At 41.3% G+C, this 21,815-nt stretch overlaps 1 protein-coding gene across 7 annotated transcripts in view; it reads left to right on the forward strand.

Annotated features, from left to right (window-relative positions):
• The window catches only part of ARHGEF3 (Rho guanine nucleotide exchange factor 3), a 316,269-nt gene that overhangs the window by 282,940 nt on the left and 11,514 nt on the right, over positions 1-21,815 (forward strand). For all 7 annotated transcript variants that reach the window (XM_044253328.1, XM_044253331.1, XM_044253327.1 and 4 more), the window contains 5 exons: positions 4,578-4,748; positions 7,659-7,721; positions 10,041-10,137; positions 10,330-10,406; positions 15,613-15,870. In XM_044253328.1, the coding sequence (XP_044109263.1) occupies positions 4,578-4,748; positions 7,659-7,721; positions 10,041-10,137; positions 10,330-10,406; positions 15,613-15,870 (666 nt within the window). The remainder of the gene's footprint in view (positions 1-4,577; positions 4,749-7,658; positions 7,722-10,040; positions 10,138-10,329; positions 10,407-15,612; positions 15,871-21,815) is intronic.

A 21,815-nucleotide genomic window follows, 5' to 3' on the forward strand; every position in this document is an offset into this window, starting at 1 on the left:
GGTGAACTTTGCCCAGTCCCTTCACCCTTTGTTCCCAAGCTCACTAAGGAAACACAAAACAAGGAATTCTTAACAATAGAGCTCACCTAGTATAGCTCACCTCTCTCTTTTCCCCCCCCCCAAAATGCAGCAGAAAATTATCTCCAATTCTCTGGGAAATTAATTTCTCAAGAAATACATAGAAATATGCTCAGTCTTGATCATAGGGGAAGGGAGGAAAAAATGAAACAAGATGAAACCAGAGAAGGGAGACAAACCATAAAAGACTCTTAAACTCTGGAAACAAACTGAGGGTTGCTGGAGGGGAGGGGGTTTGGAGGGATGGGTTGTTGGGTGATGGATACTGGGAAGGGTATGTGCTATGGTGAGTGCTGTGAATTTTGTAGGACTGATGAATTACAGAGCCATACCCCCGAAACAATACATCATATGTTAATTTAAAAAAAAATTTTTTTAAGTAGAAAGAGAGAAGAGTCAACATTGTTAAGTGGCTCTTGTTCTCCATATTCGAAATAAATTTAAAGCTATTTTTGGAAGAAGGGAATTAGCCTTGCCTGAACATCTTTGGTATACCAGGATTCACATACATTATCTTATTTTAATCTACAGACTCTAGTGACCAAAAAAGTCACTATGTGAGGGCATTATTAGTCTGTTGGTTGTCATCATCAAGTTTAAAATAACCTATGACTTTTGTCATTTCTACTGTCACAAAATAAACTTTATGCTCCTTAAAAAAAGATATGTTCAGACTTACATTCCAAATATGAAACTGAAGTCAAGGTGTACAGCTGACCCTTGAATAATGCAAGGGTTAGGGATACCACCACCCCCCACACTCTGAGGAGAGATGAAGATCCATATATAACTTTTTTTTTTTAAGATTTTATTTATTTATTTGACAGACAGAGATCACAAGTAGGCAGAGAGGATAGCAGAGAAGTGGGGGGGAGGAGGAGCAGCCCAACTCAGGGCTCGATCCCAGGACCCTGAGATCATGACCTGAGCCAAAGGCAGAGGCTTAACCCACTGAGCCACCCAGGTGCCCCCATATATAACTTTTGACTCCCCCAAAACTTAACTATTAAATAACCTGCTGTTAACCAGAAGCCTTACCAATAACATAAATAGCCAACTAACACATCTTTTGTATAAGTATTACATACTGTATTCTTACAATAACATAACCTGGTAAAAAGAAAATGCTATTAAAATCATAAGGAAGAGAAAATATATTTACAGTCATGTGCTGTATTTATTGAAAAAAGTTTTTTTTCATGTAAGCAGACTCACAGAGTTCAAAACCATGTTTTTTAAGGATCAGCTGTAGTGGTTTTCCCTATTAGATTAATGATAATATCTTGTTGATGAGAGGGTGGGTAAAGGTAATTCACATACCTTTATTCATAGTAAAGTTTGAAACAGGCTGTCTAGAGGTCAATTTGGCAAATTTGGCAATGCATGTCAAATGCTAACATGTAGATATTTCTTAGATCATGGAATTCTGCTTAAGGAATCTGCCTTATAAAAATAGCACAACTACATAAAGGATATTCACTGAAGCACTTATTGTAATAGCCAGGCACTGGAAACTATTTTAATGTCCATCAGTGGGAGGTTGATTAAATCCATGTGGTCCATCTGGACCATGGGATACTAACTCTGCACTCATTAAAGAGAAAGATTTGGGGGTGATGGAAATATTTTGTAACTACACAGAGGTGGTGTTTGCACAACATTGTGAATGTGCTGAATACCATCAAATTGTTCACAAAAATGGTTAATTATGTTATGTGAAATTTACCCTTATAAATTATTATTTTTTTTTTGAAGAATGAGTCTTACGTGCTAATACGGAGAGACATACTGTTGAGTGAGGAGAGAAAATACGGTTTTCTGTGACTGTTGGCAGGCAAATGGCATTTAAAAGTTCTGGAAAGATCTAGAACAGGCTTAATAGCAGTTACTTTTGGAAAGTAGACAGAACAGGGGAATTTGTACTTAGTTTTATATACTTTTGTAATGTATAAAAATGTTTATACTTTCATAATGTATGAAAATTTAAAGTTAGCATAAGTTACTTGAGAATTGTTGGGTGGGGGGTGGAATTTGAAGTTGGTCAGGGGTTGAAACTGTTACCAGGTGGGCGCTTGAGTCTCTCCAGTGAAAGTGGAAAATGTCTTTCATTTTGAATCTTATTTTTGTGTTTTCCTCTCTTTCTGCTCTTTAATTCCCACCCCGGCTGTAATCAGAAGCAAAAACTGAGATCAGTGAGTAACCTGATGACTCACTTTGCTTGTTTTGACCTTTCCGTGCCTGTGGCTAATTGATTCTGAGTGCCGAGGATCTGCAGCATTAGTCTGGTCACTGTTTATAAGGGCCTATTTTCAAGAGATCACAAGGATTTGTGAGATATCATTAGTAAACCACATATTTGGTACAAGTTCTTTCTTGACCAGCATCGGGGGCTGATCCAATGATCATGAGCTCACTAATGAGCCCAGGGGCTCTTGGAAGCCTGAGGAACTCAGGTTGCTACTTGCAAACGGCTAACTTCCTGCTTCAAGAGGGTTGTGATAATACCATGAAGCCCCTTGGAGATTTCTTTTTACATTTGTCACTTATTCATTTTCTCTTAAATTATAAAAAATTTATAAAATAGGATAAAAATTCACCTATCATGTCATCAGGCAAAAACAATAGAATTTTCTGGCATTCCTTTCATATCTTTGCTCGTGTCCTTTTTTTCAAAACTAGAAACAGTATTCATATGCTGATTTTAGTTTTGATTTTAACTTACATAGAAGGGATTTTTAGCTGTTAAAGTGGTCTCAGAATTGTCCAATTGGCTAGATAATATACATCAAGCAGATGAATTATAACTTATTTAACAATGCCCTTATGTTGAATAGCTCCCTTAAAATTTTCTTTGCTTTCTTGAATTTTATTGTTGAATCTCAAAGTATTTGGAAGCTGCCTTAGAATATCTTAGTGATGACAGCTCATATGTCACATGCAAAATCAGTTCTTCCCCTCAGGAAGTTTATAGGTCAGAGCAGGTGACCAATAAGTATAATAAAATGTGATCATTGCTATATCAGAGATATGTACAAATTGCTCTGCAAAAGTGGTGAAGGTTTCTTAGAGAAGTTTGAGTTATATCCTGAGGACACTTAGGAGTTAGCCAGCTAGTAAATGAAAGAAAAGCTTCCCAGGAAAAGAAGGCTTAAAGATAGTACAGAGGGATGGCAAAGCATGAGGCTTTTAGAAAGTGGCAGATTGCCTAGTAGGGCTGGAGAACAGAGGGCTCACAGGTGAGTGGCAGGAGGTGATTCTAGATATATAGATTGTGGTCAGATTACAAGAAGCCTTCTATGCCAAATTAAGGAGTTGGAACTTCTGAAGGCCATAGATATGTGGCCACAGCCATGTCTTACTAAATTAGAATGTGGTTTTGAGCACAACACCATCTTACCGCTTTGGCAAAGTTCTCAATAAGAGTGTTGAAATCTAGGTTGAAGGCTAAAGATGATGCACTTAACTTTCTTCTTGATCATTTGTACTCATCATGCGAAGGTCCTGTGATAGCATGTTTCAGCCACAAGAGTGGATGGACTTCGGGTAGTCAGACTATCCCAAAGTCTACCAGCGCCTCTTTGGAAAATAAGAAAATACGTCAGGGACCGGCATCATTTGCCGTCAAGATGGTATTTAATATACATATTAGTTGATACTTTTCAGAACGACAGAATCCCAACTGAGGTTAATGTAAACAGAAGGGGGAATGTACTGGCCCCTTAATCTAAGAGTGGCTCTTCCTGGCTTCATGCACAGTGGGATCCAGGGCCTTAAACAGCTTGGGTAAAGCTTGCTCCCTCCCTCCATGGTCTCTCTCCCTCTGTCCTTCATGCTGTGTGTCCTTTTATTCTCCTTGAATACTAAATAGACTTATCCACATGACAAGAGAGAGCTGCCGCAAGAAATTCCTGCTTATTTTATCTCAAGTTCACAACACTAAAGGAGTGAAGACCCTTCCACTCATTCTCCCATGAACCGCTGAGCACATTTCGGAAAATCAGGAGCCCATCCCTGAACCAGGGTGGAGGATGACTCTGACTGGTCAGGTCTGGGGCATCCCACCCAAACTGTGCACCAAGTGGGAGACCCAAGGACAGCAGGCTTCTGTTCCTCCGTGGTGGAGGAGAGTGGGAGGACAGGCCAGATGTAAAGGACATCCCCTGCTGTTAACCCTTGTTCTTCTGAAGAAGGGGAGTGTCCACTGGAAACAAGTAGATCCTGTAGCTTCTCTGAGAGCTGCCTTTGTGGCTGTTTCTGTGTGGTGTCCAGGTCTTACAGAACGGATACTCCCAGGACATGTGGGAACGCAGCCCCTTTGCCCAATTTCCCTTAGCACATAGGTGCAAGCAAATACCCCACTTCCCAAAAGGCCTTGTGGCATTGTCCTCTCTTTCTTGTGAGTATCTGATTTATGTTCTGTCAGTGACAGGAAGCTGCTGTAACGATCCACCCAAGTCTTGCCACAGCCCCCATGATGGTTTGTTTTTCTCATTGTTTAGCGTTCTATCAGCTTCCGCAGCGAGAGCCGTCCTGACATCCTCGCCCCCCGACCCTGGTCCAGAAATGCCGCCTCCTCAAGCACGAAGCGGAGAGACAGCAAGCTGTGGAGTGAGACCTTTGATGTGTGCGTCAATCAGATGCTTCCGTCCAAGGAAATCAAACGTCAGGAGGTAGGCTCGGGACCCAGGAGTTGGCCCTGTGTCTGGAACAAAGTGTGCTACAGGCGAAAGCCAAAATGCGTCTATACCACAGGCTCCCAGTCAGTTCTTCGTTGCATTTGTAGGAGGACAAACAGGGCTGTCATGCCTTGTAAGGAACGGAGAACCCAGCATCCAGCTGGGTGGGTGGCCTCTGCTTTAAAAAGAAACTAATGTGAAAATCTGAATTTACAAAGAAAATGAATCAGGAAGTGTCTATTTAGCATCTCGGAGCTCACAAAAATAATCACTTGAGTTATATTTTGATAGCAACTTCTAGAATATTTTAAAATAGTTTATGAAACTTTGATTCGGTTTTGTGGGGAACATATCTAGGGGATGCAGCTCATTTCATGACTTGCCAGTTTTCTGTATCAATAGCTCTAAATGACTACGGTCATATTACCCTTTATAGAAACTTGTCAAATTCCAGGCTATGCCAAAGCACATCTAGTGCATTATCTAGCAAAACCCTTGGAACATCTATTTTTGTGGAAAACCTGACATTGGCAAAAGGAGTACTTGACAAGTTTCTAGGTTTGGGTTCAGCAATTCCTTTCTAGGAATCTGTCTGCCAGACACACTTAACACAGAAGAAAATATATATATGTAAGCTTATTCATCACACTAATGCTTGTAATAGTGCTGGAAAGAGCTTAAACTTCTATTGCCAGGAACTGGCTGAATAATGAATATCTATTAGATACACATGGAATACAATGTAGCAATCGCAAGAGGGGCTGATAGGCATGTATGGCTTAAGTGGGTGAGGCAAGGCACAAAATAGGGTATATTATGTCCTTTTACCATCCATGTGAAAGAACAAAGAAAAATGAATATATGTGTGTAGGTGCACATATTTGCTTGTAGAATCATAACATATTTCTAGAAGGATTTGCAAGGAACTGGTAATATTGTTGCCTCCTGGGAAGGAACTGGGTGGCTGGATAGAGGTAAGAAAGAAAATTGTCACCATGTGCCCCTTTGTGCACTATAAATTTTGAACTCTGTTAATGCATTACCTATTTAAAAGAAATAATAAAGCATTTTAAAATAATACGTGCACTGAAAAAAAATCTGTGAAGAAATATGGCAAAACCCTAACAATAGTTAACAAGATGGTATTATGGGTACATTAAAATTTTCCACTTTGTGCTTTCTTGTGTTTTCCAAGTGTTAACTGTATGCATATAACTAGTATGATCTGGTAGTGGGAGGGAAGGAAAGAGGGAGGGACTGGTTCTGCAGATTGGGAGATTATTAAGGTACAGTGAATACAAGTTCACCCATCTAGAAAGTTCCAGAGCTGCGATTTGAACCCAGGTCCTGCCCTACTCCAGAGCCCATGGTCTTCATGGTGACACTCTGCTGCCCCACAATAGACATCTGACGGTGATGTTTCCCAGTATGGGGTTCTATGGTTTTCCTTTCCTGAGGACCACATTTGGTCATTTGGACCATCAAGTAAACTCTAGAAAAACAGATGTACAAGGAAATCTGAGGAAGGTCTAAGTAAAGTCTAGTCAGGGTATTGAGCCAATTCATTTCCTGGTTTTGATAACGTTCTATAGTTCTGGAAGGTGAGTAGAAGGGGCAGAGGACCTTGCTGTTCTATGTTTACAACTTCTCCTGTGAGTATGTAATTATTTCATAATAAAAGGTTCAACGGGGTGCGTGGGTGGTTTAGTCATGGGGTGTCTGCCTTCAGCTCGGGTCATGATCCCAGGGTCCTGGGACTGAGACCTGCATCAGGCTCCCTGCTCAGTGGGGAGTCTGCTTCTTCCTCTCCCACTCCCACTGCTTATGTTCCCTCTCCCGGTGTCTCTGTGTCATATAAAAGGAAAAAAACAAATGAATGAATGAATGAATGATTGGTTCAACAAAATAGAACACCAGGTGGGCATGAAGTGGAGGCTTTACTGGGCCTGGGGAGGACTTACCATGCACTGGCCTCCAGCACGGTGTTCTGTCTCCATCTGCATTACCTGAGAGCAAACTCCTTGTCTTATACTCCATCCACCCCAGGGATGGAAGGTGCTCTCCAGCCTGCTCACTTCTTCCCTTTAGTCTGAAAGAAATGTAGGAGTCCCCAGACCATCCCTCCTATTAAAGGACTAAACATAGAGGCCTTTAACAATGTTTGCCAACAGTTTAGACTCCCAGATGAAAGAGTGAAAGAGTATTCTGCACATCATAGCTCTTAAATTATGATGGCTTAATAGAGCCAAATTAGAAACGGTCCATTTACACACTCTTACACGCAGCTGGTGCCTATAATTTTATTTATTGTACCGTGTAGGGCTGAGAAGTAATTTAGAATGAATTAACTTCACCAGACATTTAGAGTGATAAAATATTGGATTCTTCCTACAGTTCCAGCCTCAAGACAAGTGGCTGATAAGAATAAAGCTTTCTGCTAAGATTCACCTTCTGTTGAGTAGAACAAAGACTAATTGTGATGGCCCAATTCATAATACTGCCACGACCACCACTGAGAACAGACCTAAAATCCATTTGTGATGGTTGCTGCACACATGAGAGACCCAGACTCCCACTGTCATTATTTTGCCTAAAATACTTCCCTCTTGTTTGGCTGTACCCAAGTTCTGTAACATGAAAGATGACTTACTGGGTTGGAAGCATATGTGGAACCCCTTTCTCCCATAAATGGGTGAGACATTATATAGAAGTTTTGCAAAATTCTTCCTTTATAGGTTTTAGCTACTTAGACGCATTTGCTGCAGGTTAATTTAACTTTTTAAAGTCCTTTCAAAATGCTTAAGAAATGAGTAGATCTGGGGCTTTGAGCAACAGAACCAGCACTGTTTGAATTTGGGCTCATAAATGGAGTGTTCAGTGAACGTGTTCTGTCTTTGCTTGCAGGCAATCTTTGAGCTTTCCCAAGGAGAAGAAGACTTGATAGAGGACTTGAAATTGGCAAAAAAGGTGAATTTGAAACCAGTGGTCATTTGGGCCACCTTCTTTTTTCTTTTTTTTCCTCATGAATAATTTTACAATTCTAAGATTATGCCTTATGAGCACTCTTTTTATGACTGAGACAGGTCATCAACAATTGAGAAGAATCTGCACAAACCAAGTAGTGGGGAAATGGCTCAAAACAAGAAGGTTCTCAAGAAACAAAACAAAACAAAAAAATCAAGATGGTTCTCTAGACCTGGTAGCTGCAGGGCTTCTCCTGTGCATGTCTCTAATGCACCTCAAAGGATACTTGAGTTTAGTCAGAAAGTGTTCACAGAGAGCGGCCTGGCTTTCCATATATTTCATTGTCTGTCCTGCGGAGCCTCCTTACCCATGGGAAAGGGCGTGCATGCATCTGAAACTGGAATGGTGTCTTAGAAATAAAGTCACTTGAATCTCCTAAGTAGAGAAAGTGGTCAAGCGAGGCGACTCCAACTATCATGTGACGTGCGTTCTTTTACATAGAACTTGTGTTTTAATCACACTGTGTGCAGGAAGGGAGAAGAAACCCATGCTTTGTAACCTGTGCTGTCTGGACAATAAACTTTTTCCTCAAAACCTTTCTGTCCCAGTGACCCTACCTCCCACTCCCTAAAGGCTGAAATCCAGACCTCTTCATCTGATATTCGCAGTCCCCTTTAAAGAATCACAAGGTTTGTGACACCTGAGTGGCTCAGTCAAGCATCTGCCTTCGGCTCAGGTCATGATCCCAGGGTCCTGGGATCGAATTCCGCATTGGGCTCCCTGCTCAGCGGGAAGCCTACTTCCCCCTCTCCCACTCCCCTTGCTTATGTCCCCTCTCTCACTGTCCCTCTTTCTGTCAAATAAAGTTTAAAAAAAAAAAAGAATTACAAGGTTGGAAAGAGTCCTTAGTCCCTTCTTTCAAGTGTCCTTTGTCCAGATTCCTGCTGGTATGAAGTCCTGTCTGTAGCAGTCCCAGGAGATGGCCATCCGCACTTTGCTTGGACACAGTCAAGAAACTGAGCTTTTAGGCAGGGCTGGAGGAGGAGGAAGATGGAGATGACAAAAAGGCATTTAACTCTGTAAGACATCTTGCTGTGCATTTGTTCAGCTCCTCCTTCCTGTAACAAGGTTCCCCAAAGCTGAGCACCCTAAGGATGTTTTACTGCCATCCTTTTGCTTACGGTGGTTTTACCTTCTTGGAAACCCTTCCTTTCCTTCAACCATCCATATCCAGCTGTCCTCCAGGAACTAGCTCAGATCTCAGTTCATTCTGCACCAGTACTCATGCCTCCTTCTCCATCCCAGGCATACTAGCCAGATAGCTCTTCTTAGATCTCCCTGGACTGCTCCAGCTTTAATTCTCTCACCTCTAAGCAGTTGTAATTGGATCAGTTTTTGCTGCTATGTGACATCCCTTGTGTTTTTAGTCTTGAGATTTTAAAAACGTATATATCTAATTATCCACGTGTTTTTCTTATCTCCCGATTAGCTTTATAAATCTCTGTGGAGGCAGGGACTGTGCCATCTGAGTCTTTGTTACAGCAACTTGGTTATAATTGTGTGTTCTTGTTCAAGTATCATTAATAGGCGCGTCTGGGTGCCTCAGTCGTTAAGCGTCTGCCTTCGGCTTGGGTCATGATCCCAGGGCGCTGGGATTGAGTCCCACATTGAACCCCCTGCTCAGTGAAAGCCTGCTTCTCCCTCTCTCACTCCCCCTGCTTTTGTTCTCTCACTCACTGTCTCTCTGTCTCTGTCAAATAAATAAAATCTTTTTTAAAAAATTACCGTTAATAAGAGAAGATAAAATTGACAGAGATTTTGGTCTTTTGGCTTTGGAACAGTCATAAAGGATGCCATCACTTTTCTTTTTCCTTTCTTCCTATACTTAGTTTAAATATGGACTCATTGAAAAAGAACCTACTAGTAACAAATACTGTATAAATTTGGAGTTTTTCAAGCTACAAGATCTCCAATACGTTAAATCTTAAAACGTTAAATTTTAAAACATTATACAAATCAGATCAGCTCTGTACTTAGGATTTGTGCCCTTGCCTCGATGTATGATATACTAGAATTAAAAAGCTTTTTAAAAAATCTGCTTTGGTTTATCAACAACCACAAACAGCTCAAGGCAATCCTGGATTCTCATCTGGTCTGGCCACACCCATCTGCTGTCTCTGCAGCGTTCTGGAAGAAGTTGCTGGGGAGAGCCAAATATTTTGTTATAATGTGGGGCCTCACAGACACCGACGCCATTTACATTAACCACTTGCTTCTACGGATTTTAAATGTTTGCTTCTGTCTCTTGCCCTTCTTGTACAGGCCTATCATGACCCCATGCTGAAACTCTCCATAATGACAGAACAAGAGTTGAATCAAATCTTTGGAACACTGGACTCTCTCATTCCTCTACATGAAGGTATAATTTTGTTCCCAGAATGAGTCATGGACTTGTAGCCTTAATTGAGTCGTCCTATAACAAGTCATGATTATGTAATAATGAGATTAACCCAGAATCTACTTCCAGTCTTGTTCATATTTGAATGCCTAACAAAATAAGCATTCTGTTTTTGTTTTTTTGTGTGTGTCTTTTTTTTTTTTTTTTAACCAGAGCTTCTTAGTCAACTTCGAGATGCTCGGAAGCCTGATGGTTCCACCGAACATGTTGGTCCCATCCTCGTGGGCTGGGTAAGAAGAGTTCTCCAGTCTTGATTGAGAATAAATTTCAATAACATAGATAGAGTTTCATTTTAGCTAGACTTTTTGTATTGCCAAATGCTGGCTTTGTGTCAGAAATGGCAAATTCCTAGCAAAATTCATCATAGTTCGGCTTTATCTCTGCAGTGCATGGAAACAATTTTTTTTTCTTAACATAAATTTGCAGTATTTGAAGATAACATGGCCTTTTTGTAATAAAATAAGTAAAGGCACAAATGATTACCAGCTTTACATCAAATAAAGTAAAACTAGTTTATTTTCAGTTGAGGCCAATTACTAATAATATAATTATTATCATTTCTATTCAAGTAAATATTCACAGATATATTCTTATCCATATCACCAAAAAAAAAGGTGCTTTTATTCAGGCTCCAAAAAGCTCTCGTGGTAAAATGTAGTTTCATACACAAGGTAATACTAAATGCTATTAATGTTTAGCTTATATCTGATTCTGAGTAACTTCATAGGAAGGCTTGGTATTGCGCTGAACTTCATTCCAAATAACCCATTCCCTTTCCTAATTAAACAAAGAAATCAGCTGGGACCTTAGATTAGGGATTCTAAATTTATGGTCTTGGGGCTGAATTTGTTTTTCATTGGTTATGTAATGTGGTTGTTCATTCATTTAATGTACTTTATTTTTTTTTAAGATTTTATTTATTTATTTGACAGAGACAGAGAGATCACAAGTAGGCAGAGAGGCAGGCAGAGAGAGAGAGAGGGAAGCAGGCTCCCTGCTGAGCAGAAAGCCCGATGCAGGGCTTCGTCCTAGGACCCTGGGATCATGACCTGAGCCAAAGGTAGAGGCTTTAACCCACTGAGCCACCCAGGCGCCCCCATTTAATGTACTTTAGACCAGGCATGAATTTCCTATTTTGCTGCAGTCCCCACCATTCCCTATTACTATACCTCTCTTTCCTTTAAGTCCTTGAGTGTACCTCCCCAGCTCCAGGTGGTATTCATTTGTTAGGCAGATTACTTTGATGACCTCTTCCAGGTAGGATTAGCTCTCTCATCTCTCTGATCCACACAGTCTTCCAGAAAAATAGGCAGGAAATGCCAGAGCAGGCAGCATTAGAGTCATTCCACTGTTTGCAGAATGTTGTGAAGGTCATAAATCCTACTATCACCATGTGAGTTCTCTTGATGCAGTTACATCTGTAGTTATATTTTAACCTTCCTGTGTTTTGATGTTGCTCTCTTATCCTAACTTCTGCTTTTCAGTTACAGCCATGATCGAGAAAGTTTGAGCGTTTCATGACTTAGATAGTTTTAATTTAGAAGTCACTTTTAGCACTGAGGCCAACATACCCCAAGGGTGTCCAAAAGGCAAGCAATGTTCTAAGATGAATAATTTAGAAAATGTGACTTAATATTTCAGGAGAGATCATTCGTCTTATATTTTTGACTCTCATTTTATTATAAGATGTGGTAGATGTTTTAACTTCTTTAACCTTCAAAGAAATTTCTCTAAAGAGAGCCTGCTAGCTGGAGAGAGGGAAGGTGTAATGAGAAGAAAGATTCTGCCTCAGTATTTCTTAAACCTCCTGAGGCTGTGGGCTGCTTTGATGGGCGTGGGGGGCCAGTGAGGCCGTACTCCAGAATTAGCAATGCCTGCTCTGCTGTTTACGAGATGGCGATGCAGAACCACATGTTTCCTTAGGCATCATATACACGTTGTCAGTTCACACCAGACGCAGAAGGGGAGGCATTTGCCTTGTCGTCAATATTTTTATGAAATGAATGTTTATTTTTTTATTAGGAAATTGGGGGTGGCTTTTGCAGGCCTTTTCTGTACCTACCCGGAGGAAATGTGACCACTTCCACTGCTATCTGAACCCTTCAGACATCAAATGGGGACTTAAAGCTTGAAAAGCAGCCTAAAATTAAACAACTGGCCCATTGTGACCAGACCTCATGAGAAACGGCCCTTATTTATCAGGCCCGACGAGCTGTTAAATGTTTTCCCACTTTTAACTGCAGATGTGCCCACGCGAGTGGGAACTGTAAACCAAGGGGTACATCTGTTTGAGTTCTGGTCTTTTTAACAGAACAAAATAAACATCTGAGGGGACTTTGAATGAGAAAAGTCGGAGCCCATTCGACCCATGAAAAATTGATTTATTCGCTGTTCCTCCTCCCAAACCCCTCCCAGGAAAAAAAAGGTGGGGGAGAAAAGCCCTTTTAACAAGGAGCCTCCCAAGCAGGACAGGCCTGGTCAGTCCTTTTGACCTTAGAATGAATCAATTCCTTGTACTTTGAAGGCCTGAAGCAGAGTGGTGGTTTCCTCAAGGTGCCTCCCTGGTCACTGAGGATCCATCTCCCCACCGGTAGGCCTGATCCCATACACTTCCCCTATTCGATAGAAACAACTTCCCAAGCGACTTCTCTTCGTGCTAACGTTTTTTCAGTAATAAATTTATATAATTTAATTTATATAATTTAATAAATTTAAATAATTTACAAGCTCTCCAGGCAGCAAGTTCTCATGTTAATTTGGGTTCTAATTAAATTTTAATTCTATAGAGAGAGGCCGGGTACATGGAAGCAAAAAAAAAAAAAAAATGGATTTGTTCTGTCACTTTCACAAGCTTAGGGAGATAGAAAGAATTTCTAAAGAAAGTGAAAGAGTGTCCTTTATAAATTCTTGATGGTCTATTTAAAGAGATGTCAAGGAGTTCAGAGCTTTGGGGGAAGGGTAGGGGAAGAACGTTCGGCTGACTGGTTTTTGTTTCTAGCTGAGCAAGTAGTTTTGCTTCTCTAAACCACAATTTCTTCAATAAAAATATCCTAGGGATAAATAATAACAAAAAAATATTTTTTTTACTAATTATACTTTTGCTTTAATAGCAGTCCTTACAGAATCATACCCAGAAGCCAAGCTCTTACACTTTTTGTCTGCCTTACCTCATTAAAAGATAGGAGGAAGGTAGTATATGCATTTTTAAGTGGGGAAATTGAGGCTCAGATGGGTCACCTGGCTAGTTACTGACCAGGTTAGGCTTTGAGCATGACTATCCCTGGTTCCAGAGTCTGCCTGCTAAACCACTGTGGTATCCCCTCTCACACTTTATGTAAGCGAATGTGTGTGTATTTGGGAACAAAGATGTATACATTCTTTCTTTCAAGTTATCGCTTGTGCCCCTTCTAGCCAGTGGGGTTGAACCAGATAGCCTTCAGGTCATGCCCAGGAAATGAGCACCCTGTCAGGTGTGAACAGGACCAGAGCTGGATCGGGTTGCCATGGCAGCAGGGGCGGCAGGATCAGAGAGTAATGGCCCATTGGACTGTGGGCAGCAGTGTGGTCAGAGTTCCTCACTGGTTTGCATCTGATAGTTACTGCTGACTTGTTTCTCCATAATGAAAACATTGGGCATTTCCAGGTCTTTTTAAAAAGCGAGGAAGTGGAAATGAAATTAAGAGGAACTGAAGCTCTTTTTAATTAACTCTGAAAGTCTAAATTACAAGCCACAATACCACATCTAGGGTGTGTGTGTGTGTGTGTGTGTGTGTGTAGCAATTATCATTACTTTCAAATGTAAGGTTGAGGAAAGAATTTCTGCAGCTCTTTTTAACACAAATAAAAGGGTTTTTTTAATGACACATAAGGAAGGTAGACATTTCCAAAGTATGTTAAACTTGACAGTGAATTTAAACATTACTTCCTTGGTATCTTTTTTTTTTTTTTTTTAAGATTTTATTTATTTATTTGACAGAGAAAGAGATCACAAGTAGGCAGAGAAGCAGACAGAGAGAGAGGAGAAAGCAGGCTCCCCATTGAGCAGAGAGCCCAGCTCGGGGCTCCATCCCAGGACCCTGGGATCACGACCTGAGCCTAAGGCAGAGGCTTTAATCCACTGAGCCACCCAGGCGCCCCCTTCTTTTTTTTTTTTTTTGGTTTCAGTTGCTGAGAAAATAATTTCAATAAGAGGTAGAAAAGAAGCACCAGAATGTTTATACTTTGACGCATTGTTCAGATGCTGCCACAATTTATTTCTAAGCCATGTTCCCAGGCCATCAAATGTTACCTAATCTGGACACCTTAAACATCCATTTATTTGTTCGTTTGGAATATAAACTTTGAATGTCTGTGGATGGCAGGCCCAATGCAATGTATTGAGGATGCAGAACTTAGGAAGGAGTGGAAAAGGGAGATGAACCGCCTTCCTACTGGGGACGTAAGCTCTCTGTTTGCACGAAGTGACTGATGGGACATGTCAGGGAAATTAGTATTTTGCTGGAAGGAAGATAGTGGAGTTGAAGCGTTCCAAAGTCTTTAGGCTTAAATGTTCTTTGCACAGTGTTGTGATGTCAACCATGAGGTATAGACAGGAATCCAGCTTAAAAGATTTTTCTAAATGCTTCCTGCATCTAATTTTTTACTAATTATACTTTTGCTCTCACTTCTTGGCATTCTTTACGGTTGGCCCACCTTGGAATCAGGTCACCTTCAGCTAACAACATAGAGATGCTCGCACCAGGCCACGCAGATGGCTGGGGCACAAAGTCCGACTCCTTGCTTTCTTTTTATACCCCTAAGTCCTCCAGGTGAATTTCTTATGAATAATTTTAAGAGAAGTCCTGTTTGTTTTTAAAGATAGGAAGCTTTCCCCTCACCGGACACCTTTGGAAGTGCAGGAAAATTTCGAGCTGTGTGCGTGTGTGGTTTTTCTGATTCTTTTGTTCCAACTTAGGTTGGCAGAAATGCAAACAAATTATGATGGGGTCTTAACAATCAGGAAAGTAAATGTAGGGGCGCCTGGGTGGCTCAGTCAGTTAAGCACCTGCCTTCGGCTCAGGTCATGATCCCAGGGTCCTGGGTCAGAGAGTCAGGCTCTCTGCTCAGCGGGGAGCCTGCTTTCCTTCCTCTCTCTCTCTCTCTGCCTACTTTTGATTTCTGTCAAATAAAAAAATAAAATAAAATCTTTAAAAAAAAATGTAAATGTACAGCTAAGAAAGTAACTTCACACAAGCAAGCCAAAGCCTAAAAACTGTTCATTGCCTGTGATTTTGAAGATTGCCCTTGTCTGTCTCGTCCAGCCGTGCAGATAAAGGAACGTTGGCCAGGCCTGGAGACCAGCAGGGTTTTTTTCAGGCTGCACAAGTGGTACTCGCGTGTAGCTTCAGAGCACAGTTAGCTCCACACTCCAACCGTGTTTTGATGTTCCTTTCTTAGCTGCCTTGTCTCAGCTCCTACGACAGCTATTGCAGCAATCAAGTGGCCGCAAAAGCACTGCTGGACCACAAAAAACAAGACCACCGAGTCCAGGATTTCCTACAGCGATGCTTAGAATCCCCCTTTAGCCGCAAGCTGGATCTCTGGAATTTTCTCGATATTCCAAGGAGCCGTCTAGTGAAATACCCGCTTCTTCTTCGAGAAATCTTGAGGCACACACCAAATGATAATCCAGATCAGCAGCACCTGGAAGAAGCTGTAAGTTCACCTGTTTCTTTCTGTCTTTACCTTGTTTTCTCCCTTGTGTCTAGGAGGTTGGGTGCGTGGTGAATGAAGGGTTTCTGGGCATACAGCACCCAGGGGTCTTTCCATGCTTGGTGCTGCCATCAGTCGGGTGTTTTAATTTTGCAGTTCACTCCTTCTCTCTCTACCTCACTCCCCCAACCTATAAAATGCAGTGTTTACGTGAAATACACCCTAAGGTCGCTTTGATTTCTCAAAGTTCTTGATTCTGTGTAGCTAACTTTGTAATCTGTAATTACAATTCATAATAAACTGTAATCTGTTTGTTCACAGTGGCTGTGAGGGTTAAGGTCTCTGGAGATTTTGAATTGAGTATCTTTGTTTGGTTAGCAAATGGGAGTTGCCTCTTACCTTAGCACCTGTGAGCCCATTTGTGACGTCAACACCCATTTCAGAACCAGCTCTCCTCAGCCACTGACTGCAGTGAGGGACCGACCTAGTCAAACCTCCTGCTCACCAAAAAATGTTCATTAAGTATGAAGAGAGATTTTTTTCCAACAGCAATAGAAGACCAGGAGAAATGGATCTGTCTCATGAGAATATTGTGAATAGGGAGTGTTCTGTCCAGAGAGCTTGGCTCTGATTGGGGTACTCTGTGGGACAGACCAGAGGCGATGGCAGGCCCGGAGGAGCCAGTGGCCTGAACAAAGCGATGGAAGAATGACAGGACAGGAAATGCCTGGGGAATACCCTGGGTCAGTCTGCCCAGGGTTGAGGATATTCTGAGGAAGCAGCAGGAGAGAAGGCAGAGGATGGGGGTTCAGATGTGGTTATAGAGGGTTTTTGTTTTTGTTTTTTTTTTAATTCAAGAGAGAAGGTGAACACGCATGCATGAAAGGGAAAGAGCACAAAGCGGGGTGACAGGCAGAGGGAGAAGCAGACTCCCTGCTGAGCAGGAAGCCTGATACAGGGTTCCATCCTGGGACTTAGGATCATGACCTGAGCCAAAGGCAGACACTCAATTGACTGATCCATGCAGGTGCCCCTATAGAGAGGGTTTTAAATATCAATTTGAGATGTTTTTCCTTTGTTGTGCTTTGTTCTTTTGTTTGTTGTTTTCTAAGTAACTGGGATACAGGGTTCAAATCCCAGCTCTGTTGCTGATAAGCTGTGAAACCTAGGATACATTACTCTCCTTGTTTGTAGGACAGGGGACTGAGGGGGAAAGGACGAGGGCCAGGGAGGAAAGTTGAGAGGTTCCTGTAGTGGTCCAGACATGCAGTCATGGAAACCGCTGAGGGACAAGTCGTGGGGATGGAGGCTTTGAGACCAGTTCAAGGGGCTTGTTCCCTGACTGCATCTGGAACAGAAGGAGTATATGCACAGGTGATTTGAGAATCAGAATCCATGAAACCTGTGAGCAGACTGCCTGTCTCCTCCTAGAGAGGGGCTTAATAATAATTAGTAGTAATCACAACAATGATAATTCTAACAGCTGCTGACATTTCTTGAGTACCTAGGAAATCAGCTTTATGTAATCACTTTATAGGTTATGTATCTCATTTAATCCTTATAACAACTTGTGAGATAACTCTCCTTGTTAGGACCATATTCCAGATGAGGCTTGGAGGGCTTCAGTAACTTGTCTGGGTGCAGAGCCAGCACGTGAAGAGGCTGATGTCAAATCTGTCAGCGTGGACTGCAAATCCTGGGCCTGTTCCACTTCTTTATGACCCTATACCATGGAGCTAAAAGCCTGGCTGCTTCTCTGAGCCCCTCTTGCCTATGGAATTGCAGAAAGCTGTCCACCCCCAGACTTAGTGGAAAGGCCTCACGAGTGCAGTGCTGGGCCAGGTGCCGCCTTATAGGGATAGAGAAGACGAAGGAGAGATGCTCTTGATTGAATGCAAACACACACAGACCAGGTCCCCCAGTCCAGCACAGATAGGGGACACAGGCACCAGGGATGATGCCCATCCCCTTCATTGGCTCTGTTTTTAACTACCGGGAAGCATGCGAGAATGTTGCTTCCTCTCCATATTTCATCCCAGCAAGTGTGTGGTCTGCAGGAATGAAAACAACAGGGAGCTCGAGCTAGTCTAAATAATTACTTTTTTGAAGCACATGAGGCTACTCTGAGTTTTATTTTCCTGTTAAGATTTCTCTTTTTAATATGTAGCATGAAAGAATAATGCTCTGTTTCTAAAATCACCCAGTGAGCTGAAGTTTGGATTTAAAAACAGATAAGAAGGTGGTTGTTTGCCATGTGAAAGGATGTACGGGTTTCCCTAGTGCATAAGATGGGACATCACTTTTGAAAGTTGAATCTGCACCTACTCATTCAGGCAGATTTGTGTGTGAAGCGTGGCAGACCTGCGTTTGAAAATGTCTGCAAAAAAAAAAAGAAAATGTCTGCAAAGCAGGTCCTCTAAGTGCCCATTTACACAATAGAGGCACAACAATGTTGGGGTTTTTTCCCCCCTTCTTTTCAAACTCCTCTGGGCATTAACCTAGATGGGCAGAAATCTTTAGCCCCATACTCTTGGGTACATTGTGAATGCTTGATTAAACGTAAAACCCATAGTACCGATGTAGCTTGAATTACATGTTCCCTGAATAGGTTTTCCACTTATGAAAAGGGAAAAAAAATCAGAGAACCTAAGTAAATTGTTTCTACACCAAGTGTCCAGTCCTATAATTAGATCTTTAAAAAAGGTCTTGCTTTTACTGCAGTGCATTAACTAGCACATCTTTATTAGAATTTCTTAACAGTGTTTTGGAGAGTTGATAGAAATTTTTAAATAGAAATTCAGATATTTAGATGTTCCAGAGGTCTGGTTGTTTAACATTTTAAATTCTAAGGATTGTTTCAGCCAACAAGTGATCTGGCAGACCATCTCTTCCCTCTGCCTGCCACTGTTCCCTAACTCCTTAAAAAAAAAAAAAAAAATCACTGGAATCAATGAGAAGAACAGTCCTGCTGTTCCTGCCGTGCTGGCTGCTATTCTCGGTTTGTGTCACAAGCCCACGGATAGACGACATTACCGCATAAGGAACCAGACAGAGCTTCCAGATTCCACTTTGAGGATGATGATTATGGCATGTGTGGGCTTACCCCCTGCTCTGTTATCAGATATTTGTCATCATCTTGCTTTACTGGTCCTTTCCCTTCAGTTTGAACCCTGATGCAACAATAAATTGAAATTGAACTTAAATGCACAACCACCATGACTGTTTGCTACTGCCAATCTGCTATGTACACCTTTATTCCTCCCTGAGATTCTGCACAATAAAGTCCTCTCAAGAACCAATGTCGGGGGTACCTGGGTGGTTCAGTCAATTGAACATCTGAATCTTGGTTTCGGCTCAGACCCCGATCTCATGGGTCTTGGGATCAAGCCCTGATCGGGCTCTGTGCTCAGCGGGGAATCTGCTTGAGATTCTCTCCCTTGCCCTTCCCCCCACTTGCACACGCTTGCACACACACACACCACACACTTTCTATCTCAAATACATAAATCTTAAAAAAAAAGTACAGAGAGTAAATGCTTACAGTGTAGAGGTAGATATAACAACAAAACAATATTTTTAATAAATGAAAGCAGACCCATAGGTGCTATTACAATGTCCACAAAGAATGTGGAATAACGCTGATTGTTCCTATTGTTCAGTCTTTCTATTTTTTCAAACACTAAAGAAAGAAGTAGCATCAGACAGTAGTCATAGATGCCTAAAGAACCACTGTGGGGTTTGAGTTTATTAATCTTCATGTGATATGCCAGCTGTTTGGTCCCTGTGCTAAATTAGGAAGGGAACACATATTTTTGCCTATAGTACATCATTTTTCTGGTCTCCTGGATACTTGCAGGAAACTCAGAAAATTGTCTCAAGACCCAGTTAATTCCAGGTAAACTGAGTAAACTCTAAGAAAAGCCACAGCAATTAATGCTAAGACCTCTAAAAGCAAGGAAAAAGTATAGATTCCACTATATATTAAAAAGGTAGTAAGGTAAAAGATTAAGGTAGACATAAAAGAATTTGTCAGTGTCCAAAATCTATAAAGAACTTAACAAACTCAACACCCAAAGAATAATCCAATCAAGAAATGGGCAGAGGACATGAACAGACGTTTCTGCAAAGAAGACATCCAGATGGCCAACAGACACATGAAAAAGTGCTCCATATCACTCGGCATCAGGGAAATACAAATCAAAACCACAATGAGATATCACCTCACACCAGTCAGAATGGCTAAAATCAACAAGTCAGGAAATGACAGATGCTGGCGAGGATGCGGAGAAAGGGGAACCCTCCTACACTCTTGGTGGGAATGCAAGCTGGTGCAATCACTCTGGAAAACAGCATGGAGGTTCCTCAAAATGTTGAAAATAGAACTACCCTATGACCCAGCAATTGCACTACTGGGTATTTACCCTAAAGATACAAACGTAGTGATCCAAAGGGGCACGTGCACCTGAATGTTTATAGCAGCAATGTCCACAATAGCCAAACTATGGAAAGAACCTAGATGTCCATCAACAGATGAATGGATAAAGAAGATGTGGTATATATACACAATGGAATACTATGCAGCCATCAAAAGAAACGAAATCTTGCCATTTGCGACAACATGGATGGAACTAGAGCGTATCATGCTTAGCGAAATAAGTCAAGCGGAGAAAGACAACTATCATATGATCTCCCTGATATGAGGAAGTGGTGATGCAACATGGGGGCTTAAGTGGGTAGGAGAAGAATCCATGAAACAAGATGGGATAGGGAGGGAGACAAACCATAAGTGACTCTTAATCTCATGAAACAAACTGTGGGTTGCTGGGGGGAGGGGGGTTGGGAGAAGGGGGTAGGGTTATGGACATTGGGGAGGGTATGTGCTTTTGGGTAAATTGGAAGGGGAGGTGAACCATGAGAGACTATGGACTCTGAAAAACAATCAGGGGTTTGAAGTGGCGGGGGGGTGGGAGGTTGGGGTACCAGGTGGTGGGTATTATAGAGGGCACGGCTTGCATGGAGCACTGGGTGTGGTGAAAAAAAATAATGAATACTGTTTTTCTGAAAATAAATAAATTGGAAAAGAAATTTAAAAAAAATTGTCAGACACTTCCCATATATTTTAAAGCTTCTTGAGGGCAGGGACCTCTCTCATTTCTTTCAGTGACATCATCTAGTTTGACATTGAACAGATGCTCAATAAGCATTGATTTAATTAACTTGAAGGATGGGTCATAGCATTAATATGTTTTATGAAGTTTCTTTTTTGTTTGTTTTTTTGAAAGAGGCAAATAATTAGGCTTGTCTAAAAAACCAAGAGGGGGACAAAAATGAAGAGAAAGTTTATATATCAAAGTGTTCTATTTATTATTTGTTTTATGTTAGTAAAACTTGGATTAATTTCATAGGACTTATATTTAATGTCATGTTGACATTAAAGTCCAAAAAGATTATTTTATGGGACAAAAAGCCTGTATTTTTTAAAAAGATATATTTATTATCCAAGTAGTGCTACAGCCCAAATTTGGGAAATAGAGAAAAGAATAAATGAGCTTTGAAACCCATAATAGCTATAAAAGTATATAGATTATGCATCTGTTCATAGGGAACAGTCACCAGGCTTCGGCGCAGAGCTGTAAGATCTTCTGTCAGACTTACATGGAAATGCCAGAGTTCTAACTGGGTAGAAGTTTTTAACCAGTTGGCTTTGGGCAGAAGGTATCTTTTCACTAGAATGTGAAAAATAATCACTTAATCTTAGAATTCATTGCCAGTTTAACACATTACAAGATCTGGTAAGTTCTCACTGAGTAAAGGCTTCTTTTAAAACTTTGCTTTTCAGAGATTGGTTTGTTTTTCCATTAAGTAAATGTAACCAAGAAGAGGCCTTATTACCCTTACTCATCTGTTAAGTTCTTTCCTGCCAATAACCACCATGAGTCCCGAGATGC

The sequence above is a fragment of the Neovison vison genome, chromosome 6, assembly GCF_020171115.1.
Source record: "Neovison vison isolate M4711 chromosome 6, ASM_NN_V1, whole genome shotgun sequence".
Lineage (NCBI taxonomy): Eukaryota > Metazoa > Chordata > Mammalia > Carnivora > Mustelidae > Neogale > Neogale vison.